Here is a 20101-nt window from a genome sequence, read left to right as displayed (position 1 = left end):
CCAATCAGGCAGTATGGAGTATATGATGCATCATGGTAAAGGAGCACAGACGCGCATGGAAAGCGCAAAGGTAAGATTTAAAATGTGCATTTGGGTCTGTTGACATGTATTCTGATGAGACACACTTGAATACCTGTCCATGTCTCTCTATAGGACACTCTGCTGTTACTGTTGAAGAGTCTGCCCATGGGATGCTACTTCAACATCTATGGATTTGGCTGTCGTTTCACTTCCTTCTTCACTTTCGAGTAACTAGATTTTCATTCATAGATATTCAGACATTCATTTTTGAAATGTGTCTGAGGAGATGTTTTTCTGTCTTTGCAGTCAGAGTGTCGAGTACAATCAGGACACAATGGATCAGGCTCTGAAGATGGTGAAGAAAATGCGAGCAGACATGGGCAGGCACAGAGATTTTACAGCCTCTAAAATACATCTTACAGTCAGCCCTGTATGCCCAACCACCCCAGACAGGTACAACAACACCTCAACATGCATTAATGAACGAATAGATTACATCATTGTATGTACATTTATGACAATCAGGTTATTTTCCGATCATTCGTTTTTGATTAAATATTGAGAAAACGGCATCTTTTTGTTTTTGTTAACAAAAATGTGGCTTGATTTTTCATTTTTATGTTCTGGGGTTGAAAATCAGTTTGAATATTCATTCTCTGCATGTGGACAGGAGTTAAACGCCCCTGTCCGCTGATTGGTCAACCAGACATTAACCCGTGCCATCATCAGTTCTGCTCAACAGAATAATAGTCCTCCGTCCAATGCTTCAGCTGTACGGATTTTTAACACATTTATTTCAACTACATTTCATCTCTTTCTCATCAAACAACCAGACTAACTAATGGCTTGACACAAACTGTACCAGGCCTTTAATTTCATAAATATTTAATTTACTCCACAACTGCCCCCGAGCCTACAACTTTGGCACACCGCCTGCTTTATTTAGCTCAGGGGGTGTCTGGAGACCACTGTCCTGCAGAGTTTAGCTTCAACTTGCCTCAACACTCCTGCCTGGAAGTTTCTATTATGCCTTATTAGACCTTGATTAACTGGTTCAGGTATGTTTGATTGGGGTTAGAGCTAAACTCTGCAGGACAGTGGCCCTCCAGGAGCAGGATTGGAAACCCCTGATTTAGCCTAACTGACCAACTATAAAAATCTATACGATGTGGTAAAGTGCAAACCTGTATTGATTTAAGTGTAAATATGCAGCAGTCATAACTTTGTTTTAGACAGTATGCTGAGTTTTAGACAAGGGCTGAATTTGAAATGATGACATATGGATTATTTCGATTATTTTGTATCTGTGTATTTTACATTATCAGCTTATCAGTTAGTCGTGTTCTATTTTAAGTTATTTTTCATAGAGAAGTTTATACAAATGTAGTCTATCACTGGCATATGATATGTCATAGGCATCTATGTATATAATGCATGTTATTTGTTTCTCAAAGCAGTGCTGTTGTGTCAGTGATGTGACTTTGACGATGAGATATAGTTGCAATTAATGCATTAAGAGTTCAGACAATTGCAGCTAAGGAGGACTAATATTCTGCTGAGTGGAAATGAGGAGAACTGATGATGGCACGACTTGATCTTCGGCTGACCAATCAGGGGATATGGGAGTTAAATTCCCGCCAATGTGTAGAGATAGAATATTCAAGCTTGTTTATTTATTTTGATTCATTGCTTATTCATTTTCCCTCAACAAAAAATGAAAAATCAAGCTGAATTCTTTTTTTTTTTATGAAAAAGGAGCCATTTTCAAATTTTTCTACTTTCAATATTAAATCAACAAATGACTAAATGAATGATACATGGATTACACAGCTATAATTGCTTAAATTAACCATATTAGTAATATCTGTCATGTACACTTGCAATTTATTCAACCGTATTTACAAATATACGTTTTTTCGTTTTAAATGGGTATATATAATGTCAATATATAATGTAATATTTTTAAACTATAGGATTTTTTCATAATATACTTATGTCATAATTATTCAAACCTCATTCAAAATTGCTGTTTTGAAAATCACTTACTAGGGTACAAAATTGTGTTAAAACGCAATTGTGGTAAAAGCTGTGAAACATGCAAGTGTTGAAGTTGAATAGCAGATGAAAGAGTTCTCACAAAAGCTAAGAGAAGAAGGCTATGGCTACAAGAGCATTTCCAAGACACTAAAAGTTCCTAGAGACACAGTTTACAGTATAGGTTTGTAGAGGTACATTTTATTGTCTATTGTTTTTTGTATTTAAATGTTCAAATTATTGTTCTCTCTTCAGCTGTTCATCTTCACTGATGGAGAGGTGAAAAACACTAAAGAGGTGCTGGACCTGGTGAAACATCATGCTCACTCTCACAGGTAAAGGTCTGCTGGGTTTGATCTTCCCATCATTCATATCTTCATCACTTACACTAACAGAGTTTATTGTGTGTTCAGGTGTTTCTCATTCGGGATTGGTGAGGGTGCAAGTACCGCCCTCATCACAGGAATGGCCAGGGAGGGATCTGGTCACGCTCAGTTCATCACAGGCACCGACCGCATGCAGGCCAAAGTAAAGCTCTCCACTGGATTTCACAGGCACAAATGTTTCCTAGTCACATGTCTCAATGGTTTCTCTTTCTCTTCAAACTATATCAGGTGATGCAGTCCCTCAGGTTTGCGCTGCAGCCCGCTGTGGTTAATATCTCTGTGGATTGGACCCTTCCAGATGGCATTACTGTTGACGCACTGTCTCCACCCATCAATGTGCTCTTTCCGGGTCAAAGGTCACTCATTTATGCCCAACTTAAAGGAGAGGTGAGATGATGTAGTGTGTGTTTTTCATGTATTAGATGCATTAGATTTCATGTATTAGTGTCAAAGTCAACCATGATGCGTTTATTGTGCTTTTGTGTCCCTTTTTTGAGCCTGAAGGTTTCACTACATATTATATTTAAATGATTAGAAAAGACACCAGAAAACTCATTGTAGCTCATATATTTTAGCTTTTTATGTTATTAATCCTTATTCTGTCATCTTTTACTGTCTCATAGAGTTCAGGAGGCTCTGAGGGAACAGTGACAGTCAAATACAGTCTGAAAGATCAACCAGTAACAAACCAGCTCCACTTCTGCCTCAAACCAACTGAGGAAACAGGGTAACACACACAAACACACATAGAAACACATTGAATTAGAGTGACATCAACTGTTTGCTTTTCAAATCCAACAAATTTCCTCCATGTTGTTGCAGGTTGGCTGTCCACTATCTGGCGGCTCGGACCCTGATCCGTTCTCTGGAGCAGCAGGAGAGGTTAAGTGGTTCAGATTTGTTTGGAATCAGGAAAAGTATAATGGATAAAATGATTTGCTTCAGGAACAGGATCATGAAGCTCAGTGTTCAGGCAGGAGTGAGCAGTGTTTATACAGCCTTCATTGCCATTAATAAAGAAAGCAGACAGATTGTGAAAGGACCCCTGCTGCAGAGAAGAGTGCCGGCATACTGTTAGTGCAAGGATTGTGAACCTGTGACGATATCTGTCTTTTTTTATTATAATTTCAAGACCAATATGCCCTTGTACATTTCATTTGTTAATCGAAATCAATCTCTGTTTTAGGGTCTCTGCGTATTCCGAACAGACCGTCGCTAAGAGGAGGAGGTCCCGGCTCTGACTGTGTGAGTATGAATCACTTTTTCTGTCAGTTGACTATTTACTACAGTACATTTGATGTTTTCTCCTTATTAATATGCCAAATCAAGTTTTGGATATGTACATTAGGTTACTAATGTAACCCCGTTCCCTGAAGGAGGGAACAGATATGTTATGTCAGTGACTGATGAATTGGGATCATGCCTGAGAGCCCTATCATCTTTGAGTGTTAATACAACCAGCCAATGGACATTGGCGATTGAGATTTGCATCGTCAACCACGCCCTGTGCTGCAGGTATAAAGGAAATGAACAGATATGCACTCACCAAGTTTTCGCTGAGGAGCCGAGCAGAGGCAATTGATATGCGACTGCAGACAAGGTCCTGTCCAGAAGCCCGCACCATCATGCCTGTTGTACACAGCATCCCAGCCCGTGGTGGAGGCATCTGTTGCCTCCTTCTGCTTCTGTATCATTGAAAACTACTGGGCAAAGCTTTAAACAGCATCGCTGAATAGGCCAACCTGGGAGATGGGGGAGTCAAGGAAGCAAACTTTGTCGGCTTCCCTCATCTCAGCCAGGTTGAGCCATAAATGTCGTTCTTGAGGACTCAATCCCTTTCTCAGATGCAGCCATCGACATCTGGTCCTCCTGTGGCATTCAAAATGAGATACTGGGTCCTCCATGAGAAGGACCAGCACCAGCATTCAGAAGCTCGACAGCTTGTGATGCCACAGAGGAGTGGGCCGCGGGGGTTGGCCTGGTGGCAGAGCCACCACTGTAATCCTCAGATCACTCTACACACTTAGATCCACCAAAGTAGGCTTCTGCCGGCCGGCAAAAGGACTAGATCGGGGGATAGCAGAGGGGACCCCACCTCTTTCAAGGTAATGGAGTCTCGATCTCATCACAGAGATGGTTATCTTCCCGCAGTGGGTACATGACTCATCCACGAACGCTACCCCAGCATGCTTACATCCCAGACACGAAGGGGAGTGATCGTGACTGTCAGCCAGGGCCAGGAAACAACCACATCCAGAAACGCATGGGTGGAATGACATTTTGGAAAAGGCAACCCCAGTTCACTCTTTCAGAGGAAAAGATCTTTTGTGTTGAATTGCACAGGGGGAAGATTGCCAACATAGGGTGCAGAAAAGGCTCCAACTGTGCAGAGTTTCTCTTGAAGACCATCACCGCTGATGCACCATCACACCAAACGCACAGACAGGAACTCTTCCAGGTTCTGCACCACAAAGCAGGAACACACAAAGCTGACCTAAGTTTTCTCAGTGTGTTCCACACCGTCAGCTGAAGTTGGTCCTCGTTTGTTTTTTTCGGCCGTTTCGACATGTTGAATCGGTGTCGGAGCTCGTCGGTCCGTCGGGCCATCTGATCATTCTGATTGGCCGTTCAGCTACTGCCACCTGCTGGTACGGAAAGGCATTTCATCTTACGCAGGCGCAGAACGGACGTGCTACTTGGCTGTCGAGCATCGGTTTGGTGTGTCAGGCCAACTTTTGACACAGACGCTGCCGACGTGAGCCAACCCCGCAGTCTGCTTTTGTCTCCACTAATTCATTGGCATTGGCTTGGTGTGTTCCTGCCTATACTTGTTGAAGATTAGCAGAGCTGAATCAACGTAGAAACGCTCGGCTCCTCAGCGAAGACTTGGTGAGTGCATAACTGCTCGCTTCCAATATACCTGCAGCACGGGGCGTGGTTGGCGATGCAAATCTCACTCGCAAAGTCCATTGGCTGGTTCTGTTAACACTTGAAGACGATAGGGCTCTCAGGCTGATTGTAACTGAGTGACTGAATGGGAACTAGGAAGTTTCACATTGTCTTTAATAATGTGAAATAAATTTGTTTTTAGGAAAGTGAAGAAGAGCATTGCAGGGTAAGATAAATCATATCTCATGTGTTTTAGTGACCGTAAGGATTTCAAATGCTTTTCATATCATTTTCCAGTTTACAATGTAATTTTATTTTATTTTTTTTTCTTCCCTGTTTTAGGGATCTGGTAAGTGATTCTCTTCAATCTGTTTGTTCCTGTGAGAATGCATTTGTGTTGTTTGCTAAAATAAGAGTCATTATTCCAAAGCTTTTCTTGTTTGTTAGTTCTTTTGGATGTGTCTGTTCTTGGCTGTTTGTCCAGATCTGAATCTGTTCTGACCTTTGGTTTCTCTGCCTGTAGCCGGAAAGTCACGTGTCAAGTCTACGTCACGACTGGGTAAATGCACCCCAATGTAATATTAATTAAATGTACCAGTTTCACAAAACTATTGCTTTAAGACTTTAATTGTTTATGTAGTTATTTATATATATATATATATATATATATATATATATATATATATATAATATATATAACAGTGAATAGAAGAACAAGATTGAAGGTCAGTCCAGCTGCTACCACACTGATCAAGAGCACAGAAAGCTTGTCTCAAAATTTGTGCTACAGACATGAACAAATCCCTTAAACTCGTGTGGCTTGTTGAGGTGTGTTGTTATTTTCTAAGCTATGAGATGTAGGCGTTCATCCAGGAGCTGGTAAGAAACCACCCACAGTATGTTAGCATTGTGGCGACACACTTTCATGCCAAGCAGCACTTACATTTGTTCAGAACATGTATAAAATAATTAAATTATAACGTCAGAATGTTTCCATCACATAACAGTAAATATGCAGTATATGCATCTTAAAATGAGTTTGTCTTTTAGGTAAGCGACGTTGGTCTCACAAATTGGGTAAGATATGTTTTATATATGTATATTTATATATACATTTTATATATATATATATATATATATATATATAATGTATTTGTATATATATATATATATATATATATATATATATATATAATGTGTATTTGTTTGTGCTAATATAAATATTTTATATAAATACATTATATATTATATAGTAGAACCTGATCCCCAGAAGGACCCGTTACTGAACGCACATATAACTTTCTCTTTCTCTGCAGACCTGTTACTCCAGCTGGTTTCTCTCCAGAAGGCGTCAGGCTGCTGGGATCTGGACGCCACACTGGCTGATGTGTTTTGGGAAGACGGAGGATGAGCTGACCAATCAGAAACCAGCACAGGTGAGAGATGTGATGAAATAATAAGACAGCGATGATTGTGTCCAGTGTCCAGTAACAAATGCAGTGGATGATGTTTGTACACAGGTGGATGGGTCAGTATGGGCCACTCTCCTGGCTCTGATCTGGTTATACGGCTGTAAAATAGAGCAGCAGGTCGAGTGGCAGTTTGTGGCCATGAAGGCAGCGTCATGGATCGGCTCTCAGAAAGGTGGGATCTCCATTCCAGAACACATTCATTCAGATATCTTCAGTTCTGTGACACACACTGATGATTTGAGTGTGTGTGTGTGTGTTTCAGTGGGCGATCTGTCTCAGTGTGTGTGTGTGGGTAATGTCCTGCTCGGATGTCATGTGACCAAAGAGGCTCTGGGAATCTGAAGATGTCTGTGTTTCTACAGTCTGTTTCGCCAGAAGACAAAATAATTGTTACAGTTTCATTCCCTGTTTTTCTGTTACTTGTTTACTTAATGTTTAGTCCATTTAATTTGTTCAAATCAACACCAGTTTATAAATATATGTGAGTGATCTGCACCATCATTTGAGTTTCATGTACCAAAGGAAAATATGTTTGGCTTTCTTATAATTTTTCTCAAGATACAATCATTTAAATGAATGAGGTCAAGTAAAAACTGTTCTGTTCTGTGTTTTGTTTTTTTTGGTGGTTTTGAGACTGAAAACTTGAATCCGATTAAAAATAATTGTTCTAAAGAAGACAAGTCCTGGTGGTACTGTGTGATTTTCAACATTTCAACACTCTTAGTGTATAGCCAAGGCTAATATGTTATTCGCTCATTTGTTTGCTCTGCTTTATCCTTACGTTACTTATTTATCTGAATTCCTGTAATCAATCAGGAAAAACAGCTCAAACGACGTATCACATTACAAACATTGTTTTGAACATGTAATCTCTTGCAGTTTATGCTGAATGTTGACACTTTTATTACCATTAAGAAATAATCCATTAAACAGTTGCAATTTGAGGAGAATGCACTAATATTTTCAGTTCCACTCGTTTGCGCATTGTCTCATGGACACGCCCACAATAGGATGATCTCATGAATATTCACGTAGGCTCCACCCAGAGGAACTGACGAACACCCCCAGACATCTAGTCTCATTAGAAACGTTCAAGAACACTGGATTTACTCGCATAAATTAATCTATCTGTGAAGATTTAAAACAGATTTAAAGGAAATACGATCTATGTTTTAGTTTCACTTTCGATTTCGACTTTTCGATTCATTGCGTCTATCGGAACGTCAGAATGGTGAACTGCGGTCTTGTGACTGAGAAAAACGAGCCAGGTATGAATTCACCCATTTACTGTTATCTGTTTCCTAACTTAACACATGTTGAATGTCAGTTGTGTTGTCACGTGTTCCCGTTCATCTTTAATCTGTTATTTATGAGTATGGAGTCTATTAAATCCTTTATTTACCTCTCAGAGAACTGTGTGTGAGGTTTATTGTAATGTTGTTCTGCTGTATCTGTGATGTTGTTGTTGTTGTTGGTTTGTGTGACTCAGTGCCTCTGAAGAGCATCTCAGTGGAGGTTCGGGTTCAGGATCATGTAGCCACAGTCTCCTCCACTCTGCAGTATGTGAATGAGGAAGAGCGCCCCCTGGAGGCCTTGTTCGTCTTCCCTCTGCCTGCTGATGCTGCTGTCTGCCACTTCAGTGCCAAGATCGGAGAGCAGGAGATTGTGGCAGAGGTGCAAGAAAGAGAAACTGTGAGTCCAAATATAAGTCTGCTGGAAGCTTATTTGCATATATTTTTACTGTGCACCATGTAACAAAATTGTGTCTCACAGGCGAGGGATCAGTATGATGACGCTGTGAGTTCGGGTCAGCAGGCGTTTCTGTTGGAAGAGAGCGAAGAGAGTCCTGATGTGTTCAGACTGAGTGTCGGGTGTCTGTCGCCGGGTCAGAACGCTGCCGTCACCATCATCTACGTCACCGAGCTCGCTGTGCAGGCCGACCACTCGCTGCGCTTCTGTCTGCCGGCTGTACTCAACCCCCGATACACACCAGCAGGTACTACAGCAGCTGCTGACACACACTTTATTAGTGGAGAGAAGCTGATTCTAACACACTCTGAGTGTGTGTGTGTGTGTGTGTGTGTGTGTCAGGTTCAGCTGCTGGTATAGTCTCAGAGATTTCATCAGGATGTGGATCTGTTCCCTACACGCTGACTCTCAGTGTCCATGTGAGCTCTCCAAAGCCCATCTCCAAACTAGAGTCCAGCTGCACTCTGGATCCTCTAGTGTTCCTCCACTCTGATCACACTCAGGCGACGGTACTGTGTGTCTTCATGTGTTTATCTGGATGTGTGAGCACAGCAGTTTGATGCATGTGTTTTTATGTGTGTAGGTGAATCTGAGTCCTGGTCACATGTTTGATAAGGACGTTGAGCTGTTTGTGTACTATCAGGATACCCATCAGCCCTCTGCTATAGTGGAGGCAGGAGTGACCACTGCCCCATCAGGTATGACCTGCAGCTCACTGGGATTATGGGATTGAGTGATCAAGCTGTCACTGACTCTCTCTCTATTTCAGGCTCTCTGATGAGGGACCCAGTGGTCATGATAAGTTTGTACCCAGAGTTCCCAGAGGAAGTGATGTCACTGGCAACACAAGGAGAGTTTGTTTTTGTGATTGACAGATCAGGCAGTATGGACGAAATGATGCATCATGGGAAAAGAGCACAGACACGCATAGAAAGCGCAAAGGTAAGATTTAAAATGTGCATTCGGGTCTGTTGACATGCAGGTATTTGGTCACATGGTATCTCATGATAATGATGTCACAGCAGAAATGCAGCAGTTACTCCTGTACACAAACAGACAGAAAATTCACTTAAAACTTGAATAAAAATTAGCCAAGTAGTAGCTTGGTAAATTAGTTGGTTATCAAATATTCAAAATATTTTCCTTCCTAGTTGCTAGATTAACATCAGGGGCAGTTCAATTAAAATCATGTAAATCACATTTCTACTATTTTTGGTTGATATACCAAAGTGAGGCTAACCTCATCTTCCATTTCTCTCACTTTCTAACCACTGAGAAACAGCCACTTTGCTGATGAAGTGAAATACTGTGATTGATTGTGTGATTGATTTGGTACCGCGTAGCTGACAATAATTCAGACACGCAAAAAAAGACACATTTCATTATCTGTCCATGTCTCTCTATAGGACACTCTGCTGTTACTGTTGAAGAGTCTGCCCATGGGATGCTACTTCAATATCTATGGATTTGGCTCTTATTTTGAGTCCTTCTTCCCGTTAGTAATTAGATCTTCATTCAGAGATATTCAGTTTTGAAATGTGTGAGAGGAAAGATAGCATTGTGGTTTTTATTGCAGTCAGAGTGTCGAATACAATCAGAAAACTATGGATCAGGCTCTGAAGACAGTGAAGAAAATGAAAGCAGACATGGGCGGCACAGAGATTTTAGAGCCTCTAAAACACATCTACAGTCAGCCCTGTTACTCCGACCACCCCAGACAGGTACAACAACACCTCAACATCCACATTAATGATTTACTGTACAGTTTATCTTAACAGGAAGTGAGTTGCTGTCAAAAAAACAAAAAACTTTACTTACTGTAATTATGCAGCACCAATATACTCCATCACAGCTTCCCAGGAACTAAATGTCTCTTTACTGCAAATAAACAATTCTGAAAATATTTTCTTTCAGCCTTAACAGGAATTGTTAATATTTTTAAGTAGTATATATGCATGTACAAACCCAATTCCAAAAAAGTTGGGACACTGTACAAATTGTGAATAAAAACATAATGCAATGATGTGGAATTTTCAAAATTCAATATTTTATTCAGAATACAACATAGATGACATATCAAATGTTTAAACTGAGAAAATGTATCATTTTAAGGGAAAAATAAGTTGATTTTAAATTTCATGGCATCAACACATCTCAAAAAAGTTGGGACAAGGCCATGTTTACCACTGTGTGGCATCCCCTCTTCTTTTTATAACAGTCTGCAAACGTCTGGGGACTGAGGAGACAAGTTGCTCAAGTTTAGGAATAGGAATGTTGTCCCATTCTTGTCTAATACAGGCTTCTATTTGCTCAACTGTCTTAGGTCTTCTTTGTCGCATCTTCCTCTTTATGATGCGCCAAATGTTTTCTATGGGTGAAAGATCTGGACTGCAGGCTGGCCATTTCAGTACCCGGATCCTTCTTCTACGCAGCCATGATGTTGTAATTGATGCAGTATGTGGTCTGGCATCGTCATGTTGGAAAATGCAAGGTCTTCCCTGAAAGAGACGACGTCTGGATGGGAGCATATGTTGTTCTAGAACTTGGATATACCTTTCAGCATTGATGGTGCCTTTCCAGATGTGTAAGCTGCCTATGCCACACGCGCTCATGCAACCCATACCATCAGAGATGCAGGCTTCTGAACTGAGCGCTGATAACAACTTGGGTTGTCCTTGTCCTCTTCAGTCCGGATGACATGGCGTCCCAGTTTTCCAAAAAGAACTTCAAATTTCCCGTCTAAGGGCCCGAAGATCACAGGCATCCAGTATGGTTTTCCGGCCTTGACCCTTACGCACAAGAGATTGTTCCAGATTCTCTGAATCTTTGGATGATATTATGCACTGTAGATGATGATAACTTCAAAATCTTTGCAATTTTTCTCTGAGAAACTCCTTTCTGATATTGCTCCACTATTTTTCGCTGCAGCATTGGGGGAATTGGTGATCCTCTGCCATCTTGACTTCTGAGAGACACTGCCACTCTGAGAGGCTCTTTTTATACCCAATCATGTTGCCAATTGACCTAATAAGTTGCAAATTGGTCCTCCAGCTGTTCCTTATATATACATTTAACTTTTCCGGCCTTGTATTGCTACCTGTCCCAACTTTTTTGAAATGTGTAGCTCTCATGAAATCCAAAATGAGCCAATATTTGGCATGACATTTCAAAATGTCTCACTTTCAACATTTGATATGTTATCTATATTCTATTGTGAATAAAATATAAGTTTATGAGATTTGTAAATTATTGCATTCCTTTTTATTCACAATTTGTACAGTGTCCCAACTTTTTTGGAATCGGGTTTGTATGTATGTTAAGTTTTAAGAAAAACTAAAAGAATTAAATTATTTTATATGTTGTTTCATGCTTACAAACCTTTTAACGAGACACACAGGTGGCATAACTATATTTATACAGGTGTCACATGCTTAGACGTAATTGATTCTTGTACACAGATGACAGGAAATTGTCAAAACAATGACAAAGTTTCACGTGGCACTTTTCTTAGAGCTGATTTATAATCTTCAAATTTCAATACATTTTAGCTGTGCCTTTTCATAGTGGAGAGAGAGAGAGAGAGTCTGTAAAACTGAAAATATCTGAATATTTACAGCTCTGATTAAGTGGTTTGTCTGATATAAATTATTGTTCTCTCTTCAGCTGTTCATCTTCACTGATGGAGAGGTGTGTAACACTAAAGAGGTGCTGGACCTGGTGAAACATCATGCTCACTCTCACAGGTAAAGGTTTGATCTTCCCATCATTCATATCTTCATCACTTACACTAACAGAGTTTATTGTGTGTTCAGGTGTTTCTCATTCGGGATTGGTGAGGGTGCAAGTACCGCCCTCATCACAGGAATGGCCAGGGAGGGATCTGGTCACGCTCAGTTCATCACAGGCACCGACCGCATGCAGCCCAAAGTAAAGCTCTCCACTGGATTTCACAGGCACAGATGTTTCCTAGTCACATGTCTCAATGGTTTCTCTTTCTCTTCAAACTATATCAGGTGATGCAGTCCCTCAGGTTTGCGCTGCAGCCCGCTGTGGTTAATATCTCTGTGGATTGGACCCTTCCAGATGGCATTACTGTTGACACACTGTCTCCACCCATCAATGTGCTCTTTCCGTGTCAAAGGTCACTCATTTATGCCCACCTTAAAGGAGAGGTGAGATGATGTAGCATCTGTTTCTTTAATGAGAATTAAGGTGTGTTCACACTTGGCAGGTTTGGTTTGATTTAAACAACTCTAGTGTGATTCATTTGAATAAATGTGAACGCTGCCATCTGAACCCTAGTGCGCATCAAACAAGCGGGCCGAGACCGCTGAAAAGATGGGGCTCAGTCCTCTTCCAAATGAACTCTGGTGTGGTTTGATTGAAATATGAACGCAACACGGACCAAAGACAGGACATGATGTCACAAGATGGCGACCCTAAAAAGGTTCTTGTCATCATATGTTGCCCATTATAGTTGGGTACAGGCGTCTTCTGGCAGATCTTCACTTGTGTGTGTAATGGAGGGATTCCTGCCACTGTTTTGACTCCTTTACACATTTTCTGAGATCTCAGCTGGTTAAAATACCATGTACACACTTACAATGAGCGCATTTAGCCAGCGCAAATATACATCATAAAAGCCTTTTTTGTTTTGTTTTGTATCTTTAGGTTCGGTGTTAAAAATGACAATGTGAACGTGAAGTGAATCGGGACTAAATGTATACTTTTCTGTTTTGGTCCAGACCAAAAGAACCAAGAGAACCAAACTACGCGTGTGAAGTGTGAACACACCTTCATTCGTTTAGATTATAAAATCTTCATTTTCCCTCTTTTATAGAGTTCAGGAGGCTCTGAGGGAACAGTGACAGTCAAATACAGTCTGAAAGATCAACCAGTAACAAACCAGCTCCACTTCTGCCTCAAACCAACTGAGGAAACAGGGTAACACACACTGTAGCTGCGTTTCCACCTAAATTACCTGTCCCAGGAACTTTTTCCCCCAGACCTCTTGCTGTCTGCGTCTCCATCGCGGTCTTATGTACTTTACCATTTTAAGTAATGTCTTAAAATGTCAGTTTAAGACATTAAATTCGTAAGCACATAACACAAGACACTTCTCTTTCTAACTCACACACATTCACACTAGTTGCAGAAATAAAGGAAGTGAGGAAAGAATGGGTTTGAAGAGAGTGAAATGATGAAATCAAATTCTTAGCAATATATGGACTTCATCTGAATGAACAATCAATCATTAATTTAACCCTTCTATCACTTCTTAGGCGGGTTATTAGACTTTAAATCAATGCACCAGATCAGCTAGAATCTGAAGGTACTTGCGTTTGTCATTTGTGACTTTAAATGGAGTTTCCTTTGTCAGCATCCTTGGCTTAGAGAAAGGTGTTTCCCAGGTTTGTTGCTGAAGGTATTTTCATTTCCGGATTGATGTCGTTGGAAGCCAATCATGTTCTGGTGTGCTGACAGAGGAGTGGAGTCTTGCGGCTCAAGTTGCGTTGTCTTTTCAGTCATTTAGTCTTGTGTTTACTGCTCAACATTTGTAATGTTTTTCCTTCCATGCATGGCCATAAAGTACTTAGCTGAGGGTTTTGGTAGACTGAATGGAGCCGCAAATGACAGATTCTGTGATTTTGGGCTGTTCTGCGTGTTGATTTGGGATCCTCAGTGTTGAGATGAGTTTTGTGTGGAGTTATGTTTGAACGAATCATCTAGAAGATTCATTTGTCTGGTTCGTCCTCAATTCCTACATTGGTATTGGCCAGAATTAATATTTGTGTATTCCTATCAAAGTCACTTTTTCACTTATTTACTTACATTTTGATACTAGTTAATTGCATCTGCTGTTTGCTTTTCTAAGCCCATAATAAATCCCAGTTTCCGTTGCAGGTTGGCCATCCACCGGCTGGCGGCTCGGACCCTGATCCGCTCTCTGGAGCAGGAGGAGAGGTCAGGTGATGCATATTTTGAGAGTAGGATAGTGGAGCTCAGTGTTCAGGCAGGAGTGAGCAGTGTTCATACAGCCTTCATTGCCGTTAATAAAGACAGCAGACAGACTGTGAAAGGACCCCTGCTGCAGAGAAGAGTGCAGACATACGGTTAGTGCTCTGAATATGTGTGTATAAATCGCTTTTACTGGCACTTGACTATTTACAGCATGTGTACTCATTAATATGAGAAATCAAATGTTTTTCAGATGTGTATCAACAACGTGCCCTATTAGGTAAGACTATTATTTGTACTGTATGACAAGCCACCCGTCAAAAGTTGACTGGATTTGAACTTTAGCCACACTTGACTGAATTTATGTTTGTCATGATTAAATTTTGTTAAGAAATCATATAATAATAATATATAATATACAGTTTGTGTTCAACTCATTAACATGAGAAATCAAATGTTTTACAGATTTGCAACTAGGATGTAGCCTAGTAAACGGTAACCCACCCACCTCACCAAAATATGTTTTTTTTTAAACAAATCATTTAAAGGGACAGTTCACCCAAAAATGAAAATTCTGCCAACATTTACTCTCCCCTCAAGTTGTCCCAAACCGGTATGAATGTCTTTGTTCTGCTGAACACAAAGGAAGTTATTTGGAAGAATGTTTGTAATCAAGCAGATCTCGCCCCCCCATTGACTACCATAGTAGGAAAAAATAATACTGTGGCAGTCAATGGGGTTACAAACTTTCTTCCAAATATCTTCCTTTGTGTTCAGCAGAACAGAGACATTCATACAGGTTTGGAACAACTTGAGATGACAATTTTTATTTTTGGGTGAACTATCACTTTAAATAATATATTATAAATTTTTGTGTGTGTTGTTTGTTCTTTTTAAGCAGTGAGATCCCATGATGGCATCGATGAACAATCGTTTCACTGCTCAAAAATTCTCGCTTCTTTCAGTAAGAAGGCAATAAAAGGTAAAGACCCCAATGTACTCATGGCGAAGATCTTTTTTGTTCTTCACTTGAGGATAAAAAGAAGATTGAAATACTTGAGGAGCGATATACTGTAAGCGAACATCCCGATGCCACCCACGCTTCTGAGAGCGGCGTTTACACTGTCCTAACCAGACGTGATGCAATGCCGCGACGTGATAAAAGCCGTCTTTTTCATATTAATCAGAGGATTTGTCCTAACCAGCTGCGATATGAGATAATTCTGTTTCATTCCGGCCATATACTGTTTGATTTCAGCAATGTTTTTGTTAAATACCAACTCTCACTGTACGAGTAAACTGAATGCAATGCAAAGCCAAATCTCACGATTTATGTGCTCACACTATATTGAGCTGCGACTTCACTGCTCACATTATACCTGTGATAGTCTGGTGTGGATCGCTTGTTGGTGGAATCTTAAACGATTAGTTCACTTTCAAATGAAAATTATCCCAAGCTTTACTCACCCTCAAGCCATCCTAGGTGTATATGACCTTCTTCTCTCTGATGAACTCAATCAGAGATATTTTAATAAATATGCTGACGCATCCAAACTTTATAATGGCAGTGAAGAAGGTTCACGAGTATGAAGCTGAAGAAAGTGCATCCATCCACATCCATCCATCATATACATACTCCACGCAGCTCCGGGGGGTTAATAAAGACCTTCAGAAGTGAAGCATTTGTGTAAAAAACAAGTTATGAAGTAAAATATCTAGCTTCCGCCAGACCGCCTTACATATTCAACTTACAAAGAAATTAACTCATTAATCAGCCCAAAAACATCAACCTCACGGTTATCTTGCAGATTCGGCCACTGTACAGAGAGGAAGTTGCCATTATTTTGCTAGTCCTGAAATAGGAAATGTTACATTAACATGTTAACTGCTGACGCCTTTCTGTGTTTTATTTTATTTACATCCCTCAGTGCTATATATATATAATTGTTAAATATCTTTTTTAAAACAGTGAAGTAAAGCAGTTCAAATAATAGTCACAGTCATAAATGTTTTCATATTTGTGAAAATGTTCTATCTGTTGTTACTGAGAAAGAAAAACATACAGTTTTCATTTTAACTATCTTTTCTTTTTCAGTGTCAGCACTTGAACAGAAGATCGGATTAATGACAAGTAATACAGTAAATACACAGTGTCAGTAAATGTGAAATACAGATGCAGCATCGCCTCATGGTTAATAATCATTGTTTATCATTTGCAGAGGTCCAGAATTTTTTCAGCCGTTTTAAGACTGCTGCCCCGACTGCTCAAAAAGAGTCGCAAGTCAAACATTATGGTATATACAGTACACACACACACACACACACACACACACACACAAACACACACACACACACAAATATTTGGCAAACATAACATGAGATGGACACAGTGGTTATGTTTAGAAAGTCTAGCTTACTTCTTGAATGCTGTGCAGAATAAAATTTAAACTACAGTACCCACTACTCTTTAAACAAATATATGAGGCATTATTCCACAATTCATTTTTGACAAGGACAAAAGTCCTTTCAAAACAATTTCATGCACATAACATGAACAATATAACTTTGTGTGTTCAGCCGCTCCTGACCCCCAGGATGACCTGTTACTCCAGCTGGTTTCTCTCCAGAAGGCGTCAGGCTGCTGGGATCTGGACGCCACACTGGCTGATGTGTTTGGGAAGACGGAGGATGAGCTGACCAATCAGAAACCAGCACAGGTGAGAGATGTGATGAAATAATAAGACAGCGATGATTGTGTCCAGTGTCCAGTAACAAATGCAGTGGATGATGGTTTGTCCACAGGTGGATGGGTCAGTATGGGCCACTCTCCTGGCTCTGATCTGGTTATACGGCTGTAAAATAGAGCAGCAGGTCGAGTGGCAGTTTGTGGCCATGAAGGCAGCGTCATGGATCGGCTCTCAGAAAGGTGGGATCTCCATTCCAGAACACATTCATTCAGATATCTTCAGTTCTTTGACACACACTGATGATTTGAGTGTGTGTGTGTTTCAGTGGGCGATCTGTCTCAGTGTGTGTGTGTGGGTAATGTCCTGCTCGGATGTCATGTGACCAAAGAGACTCTGGGAATCTGAAGACGTCAGTGTTTCCACATCATGTGCTTTAATACAAACACTGTTAACAACTCAACAGCATGGGTTCATCACTGTAATAGCTTTAAATGTTTATAAGATTTATAGCATGAAATTCAAACAAAATGCAGCAAAATCAACCAAAATGCTTTAAAAATGATCCTTAATGGAAAATAGCACTAACTGCACTTTATGCATTTGTAATCATCTTTGTTTTAAACAAACATCCAGTTATTTATCATTGTGCATTTATATGTGACTTTACTCCTGTACTTACCTGTTTTGTCCACTAAATTAAACATTATATATATAGGCTATATATCTTGGGTGTTTCCTCCAAGGAGGCAAGGGAGGCAGTGCCTCCTCAAAAAAATAAGATAATAAGAAAATTAGATTTATAAAGACTACAAGTGTTTAAAAATGAAAATAGCAACGGCTCTTGTCTCCGTGAATACAGTAATAAACGATGGTAACTTTAACCACATTTAACAGTACATTAGCAACATGCTAACAAAACATTTAGAAAGACAATTTACAAATATCACTAAAAATATCGTGTTATCATTCATGGATCATGTCAGTTATTATTGCTCCATCTGCCATTTTTCGCTGTTGTCCTTGCTTGCTTACCTGCAGAAAGTCTGTTGATTCAGCTGTGCACAGATCCAGACATTAATACTGGCTTGTCTAATGCCTTGAAGATGGGATCAATTTATGTAGTTGCTGTGGAGTTGATTTAACTCATCCACTAGCATGTGCCGTCATGTTCATCATGGCATCTTCCAAGAATTTTTCTATTTAACACAAAATAAAAAGAGAAAACAATCAGGAGAAATTGTATTCTTATTCCTATTAAAAACAGACCTCTGTAATAATGTAATTTTGCTTTTATTCATGGAGTTAACCGGTTAACTAAAGTTTGGGAACAAGCCCATGCCTCAACATCAGATCCTGACAACATATCAGCGTTTGTCTCAGTTTCTCAACCCCACCTTCCCTCCTCTTCTATTCTTATTAACCCACTATAACCCTGTGGTCATCTGTTGTCCTGATGTTCAGAGCTCTTCTGAATGACTGAGATCCCCTCCATATCCAGATCCACTGAATGAACCAATGCCCTGTCAGAACAACAGCAGGACCAACACCATTCATCAAACACATTTTACTTTTAACATTTATGTTATTTTTGCATTTGAACTAGTGGTTAAATGAAGGCTTCTTTACATGCAGACTCATATCTGACAGTGAATTGATTAATGCTGCTTTGTTTAAAATGGTGGAACAATTCTAGTCTATTTTTAGCTTCATTTGCCATGCTTCTTTAATTTGTCTGAAGTAGTGCAGTGGAGAAGATGTTGGTATGATTTGAGCTGCCTATCTAGACATCATTTAGACATCTTCACACTCCACAATATGGTTCATGTTCCCACTAGTCAGAAGCAAAATTATGCTGCCTTGTAATATTTCTCATTTTAACCAAATTCTGAGGCAGTGAACATGTGTCCTTCTCAGGTAATGTAATCCCAGAATACATTACAATTCAGTATTGATTTTAAATATAACTATATCTGTCTGATCACAAATGAAAAACTATTTCACTCGATTCTTGTGTTCAATGTATTTTGTGCTTTATTGGAGGAAGTCAATAACTTCAGACTATTTTAAATTAATATAAGCATTAGCTGAGACATGTATGCACTTATGATCTCTTGATGAGGATTTTGATGTTTAGGACGCTGCATTAGAAGCTTCAAATCATAAACAATACAGAAATAGCAGCTAAAACACTTTAGCTTTCAAATGAAGCGAGCTGCATTTGCCAACAGTAGACAGCAAAGCTTCTGTGTGTCTGTGTACATGTACAGAAATCTGGGATTAATACAGAATTATACAGAAAGTTTAATTGACAAATCTATGACAAAATAATCAACAAATGTTAATTACATATCAGTATATTTGTTACAGCTCTGCTAATGTGAATTACTCAAGGTAAAACAACTGCATATACCTTTTAGTTTTAGTAATATTTATCATTAAATATTGTCAAAATTATAAATGTCAACATTTAAAGACACAAATTCTCTTTCGATAATTTTATATAATTCAAGTTTTCTCAGTGTCTTCTTCATGTTCATCATCCTTCTTTACTCTTCTTGGGAAAAGTTTTGAGATCTTGGGTAAAGCAAGTGTTTGTCTGGTTCCTGAATGTTCCACAGACTCCGGGATGGACCGCAAAGATCCGAATCCTGAGCTGTGAGATGAGACTTTTGAGCGTGATGAACTAAAAACTGAACCGCTGTCTGCTGATGATCGTGATCTGAATGAACCGTAAGCAGAACTTCCCACAGATCTTGTGTCCGATCGCTCATCTCCACTCACTGGAGGAACAAATTTAATCAGTAAACTACTTAATTCTGACATTTAACACTTACAGGTCCTTCTCAAAAAATTAGCATATTGTGATAAAAGTTCATTATTTTCCATAATGTAATGAAAAAAATTA

The 20101-nt window shown here is 39.7% G+C and overlaps 3 protein-coding genes across 5 annotated transcripts in view; 2 read left to right on the top strand and 1 right to left on the bottom strand.

Annotated features, from left to right (window-relative positions):
- Nucleotides 1-357: 357 nt before the first annotated feature.
- LOC125246572 (von Willebrand factor A domain-containing protein 5A-like) lies at nt 358-7474 on the top strand. The gene is made up of 14 exons (XM_048157530.1): nt 358-474; nt 2311-2390; nt 2469-2583; nt 2670-2828; nt 3065-3168; nt 3264-3514; nt 3628-3686; nt 5533-5556; nt 5673-5679; nt 5854-5889; nt 6381-6407; nt 6647-6766; nt 6851-6974; nt 7065-7474. Exons 1-12 carry the CDS (start codon nt 454-456, stop codon nt 6739-6741), a joined length of 978 nt encoding a protein of 325 aa, XP_048013487.1. The 5' UTR covers nt 358-453; the 3' UTR covers nt 6742-6766; nt 6851-6974; nt 7065-7474.
- A 374-nt stretch (nt 7475-7848) lies between these two features.
- On the top strand, nt 7849-18011 carry LOC125246556 (von Willebrand factor A domain-containing protein 5A-like). Of its 3 annotated transcripts, none has more exons than XM_048157506.1 (21): nt 7849-8070; nt 8292-8494; nt 8576-8798; nt 8894-9060; nt 9135-9249; nt 9321-9493; nt 9958-10046; nt 10128-10272; nt 12215-12294; nt 12364-12478; nt 12565-12723; nt 13392-13495; nt 14456-14664; nt 14763-14789; nt 14975-15004; nt 15411-15491; nt 16605-16640; nt 16729-16803; nt 17087-17226; nt 17312-17435; nt 17522-18011. In XM_048157506.1, exons 1-21 carry the CDS (start codon nt 8031-8033, stop codon nt 17599-17601), a joined length of 2415 nt encoding a protein of 804 aa, XP_048013463.1. In that variant the 5' UTR covers nt 7849-8030; the 3' UTR covers nt 17602-18011. The 3 variants fall into 3 exon arrangements, with proteins under 3 accessions (XP_048013463.1, XP_048013462.1, XP_048013464.1); XM_048157505.1 differs by having other exon boundaries at nt 15408-15491; XM_048157507.1 differs by lacking the exons at nt 13392-13495; nt 14763-14789; nt 14975-15004; ... (4 more) ...; nt 17312-17435; nt 17522-18011 and having other exon boundaries at nt 7851-8070; nt 14456-14648.
- Nucleotides 18012-19204: 1193 nt separating this feature from the next.
- Nucleotides 19205-20101, bottom strand: part of LOC125246552 — a 55407-nt gene continuing 54510 nt past the window's right edge. The window contains 1 exon segment of the mRNA XM_048157497.1: nt 19205-19976. Within this exon segment, the coding sequence (XP_048013454.1) occupies nt 19702-19976 (275 nt within the window). The 3' untranslated portion in view covers nt 19205-19701.

Source organism: Megalobrama amblycephala, linkage group LG15, assembly GCF_018812025.1.
Source record: "Megalobrama amblycephala isolate DHTTF-2021 linkage group LG15, ASM1881202v1, whole genome shotgun sequence".
Lineage (NCBI taxonomy): Eukaryota > Metazoa > Chordata > Actinopteri > Cypriniformes > Xenocyprididae > Megalobrama > Megalobrama amblycephala.
This window is presented reverse-complemented; position numbering and strand designations above follow the sequence as displayed.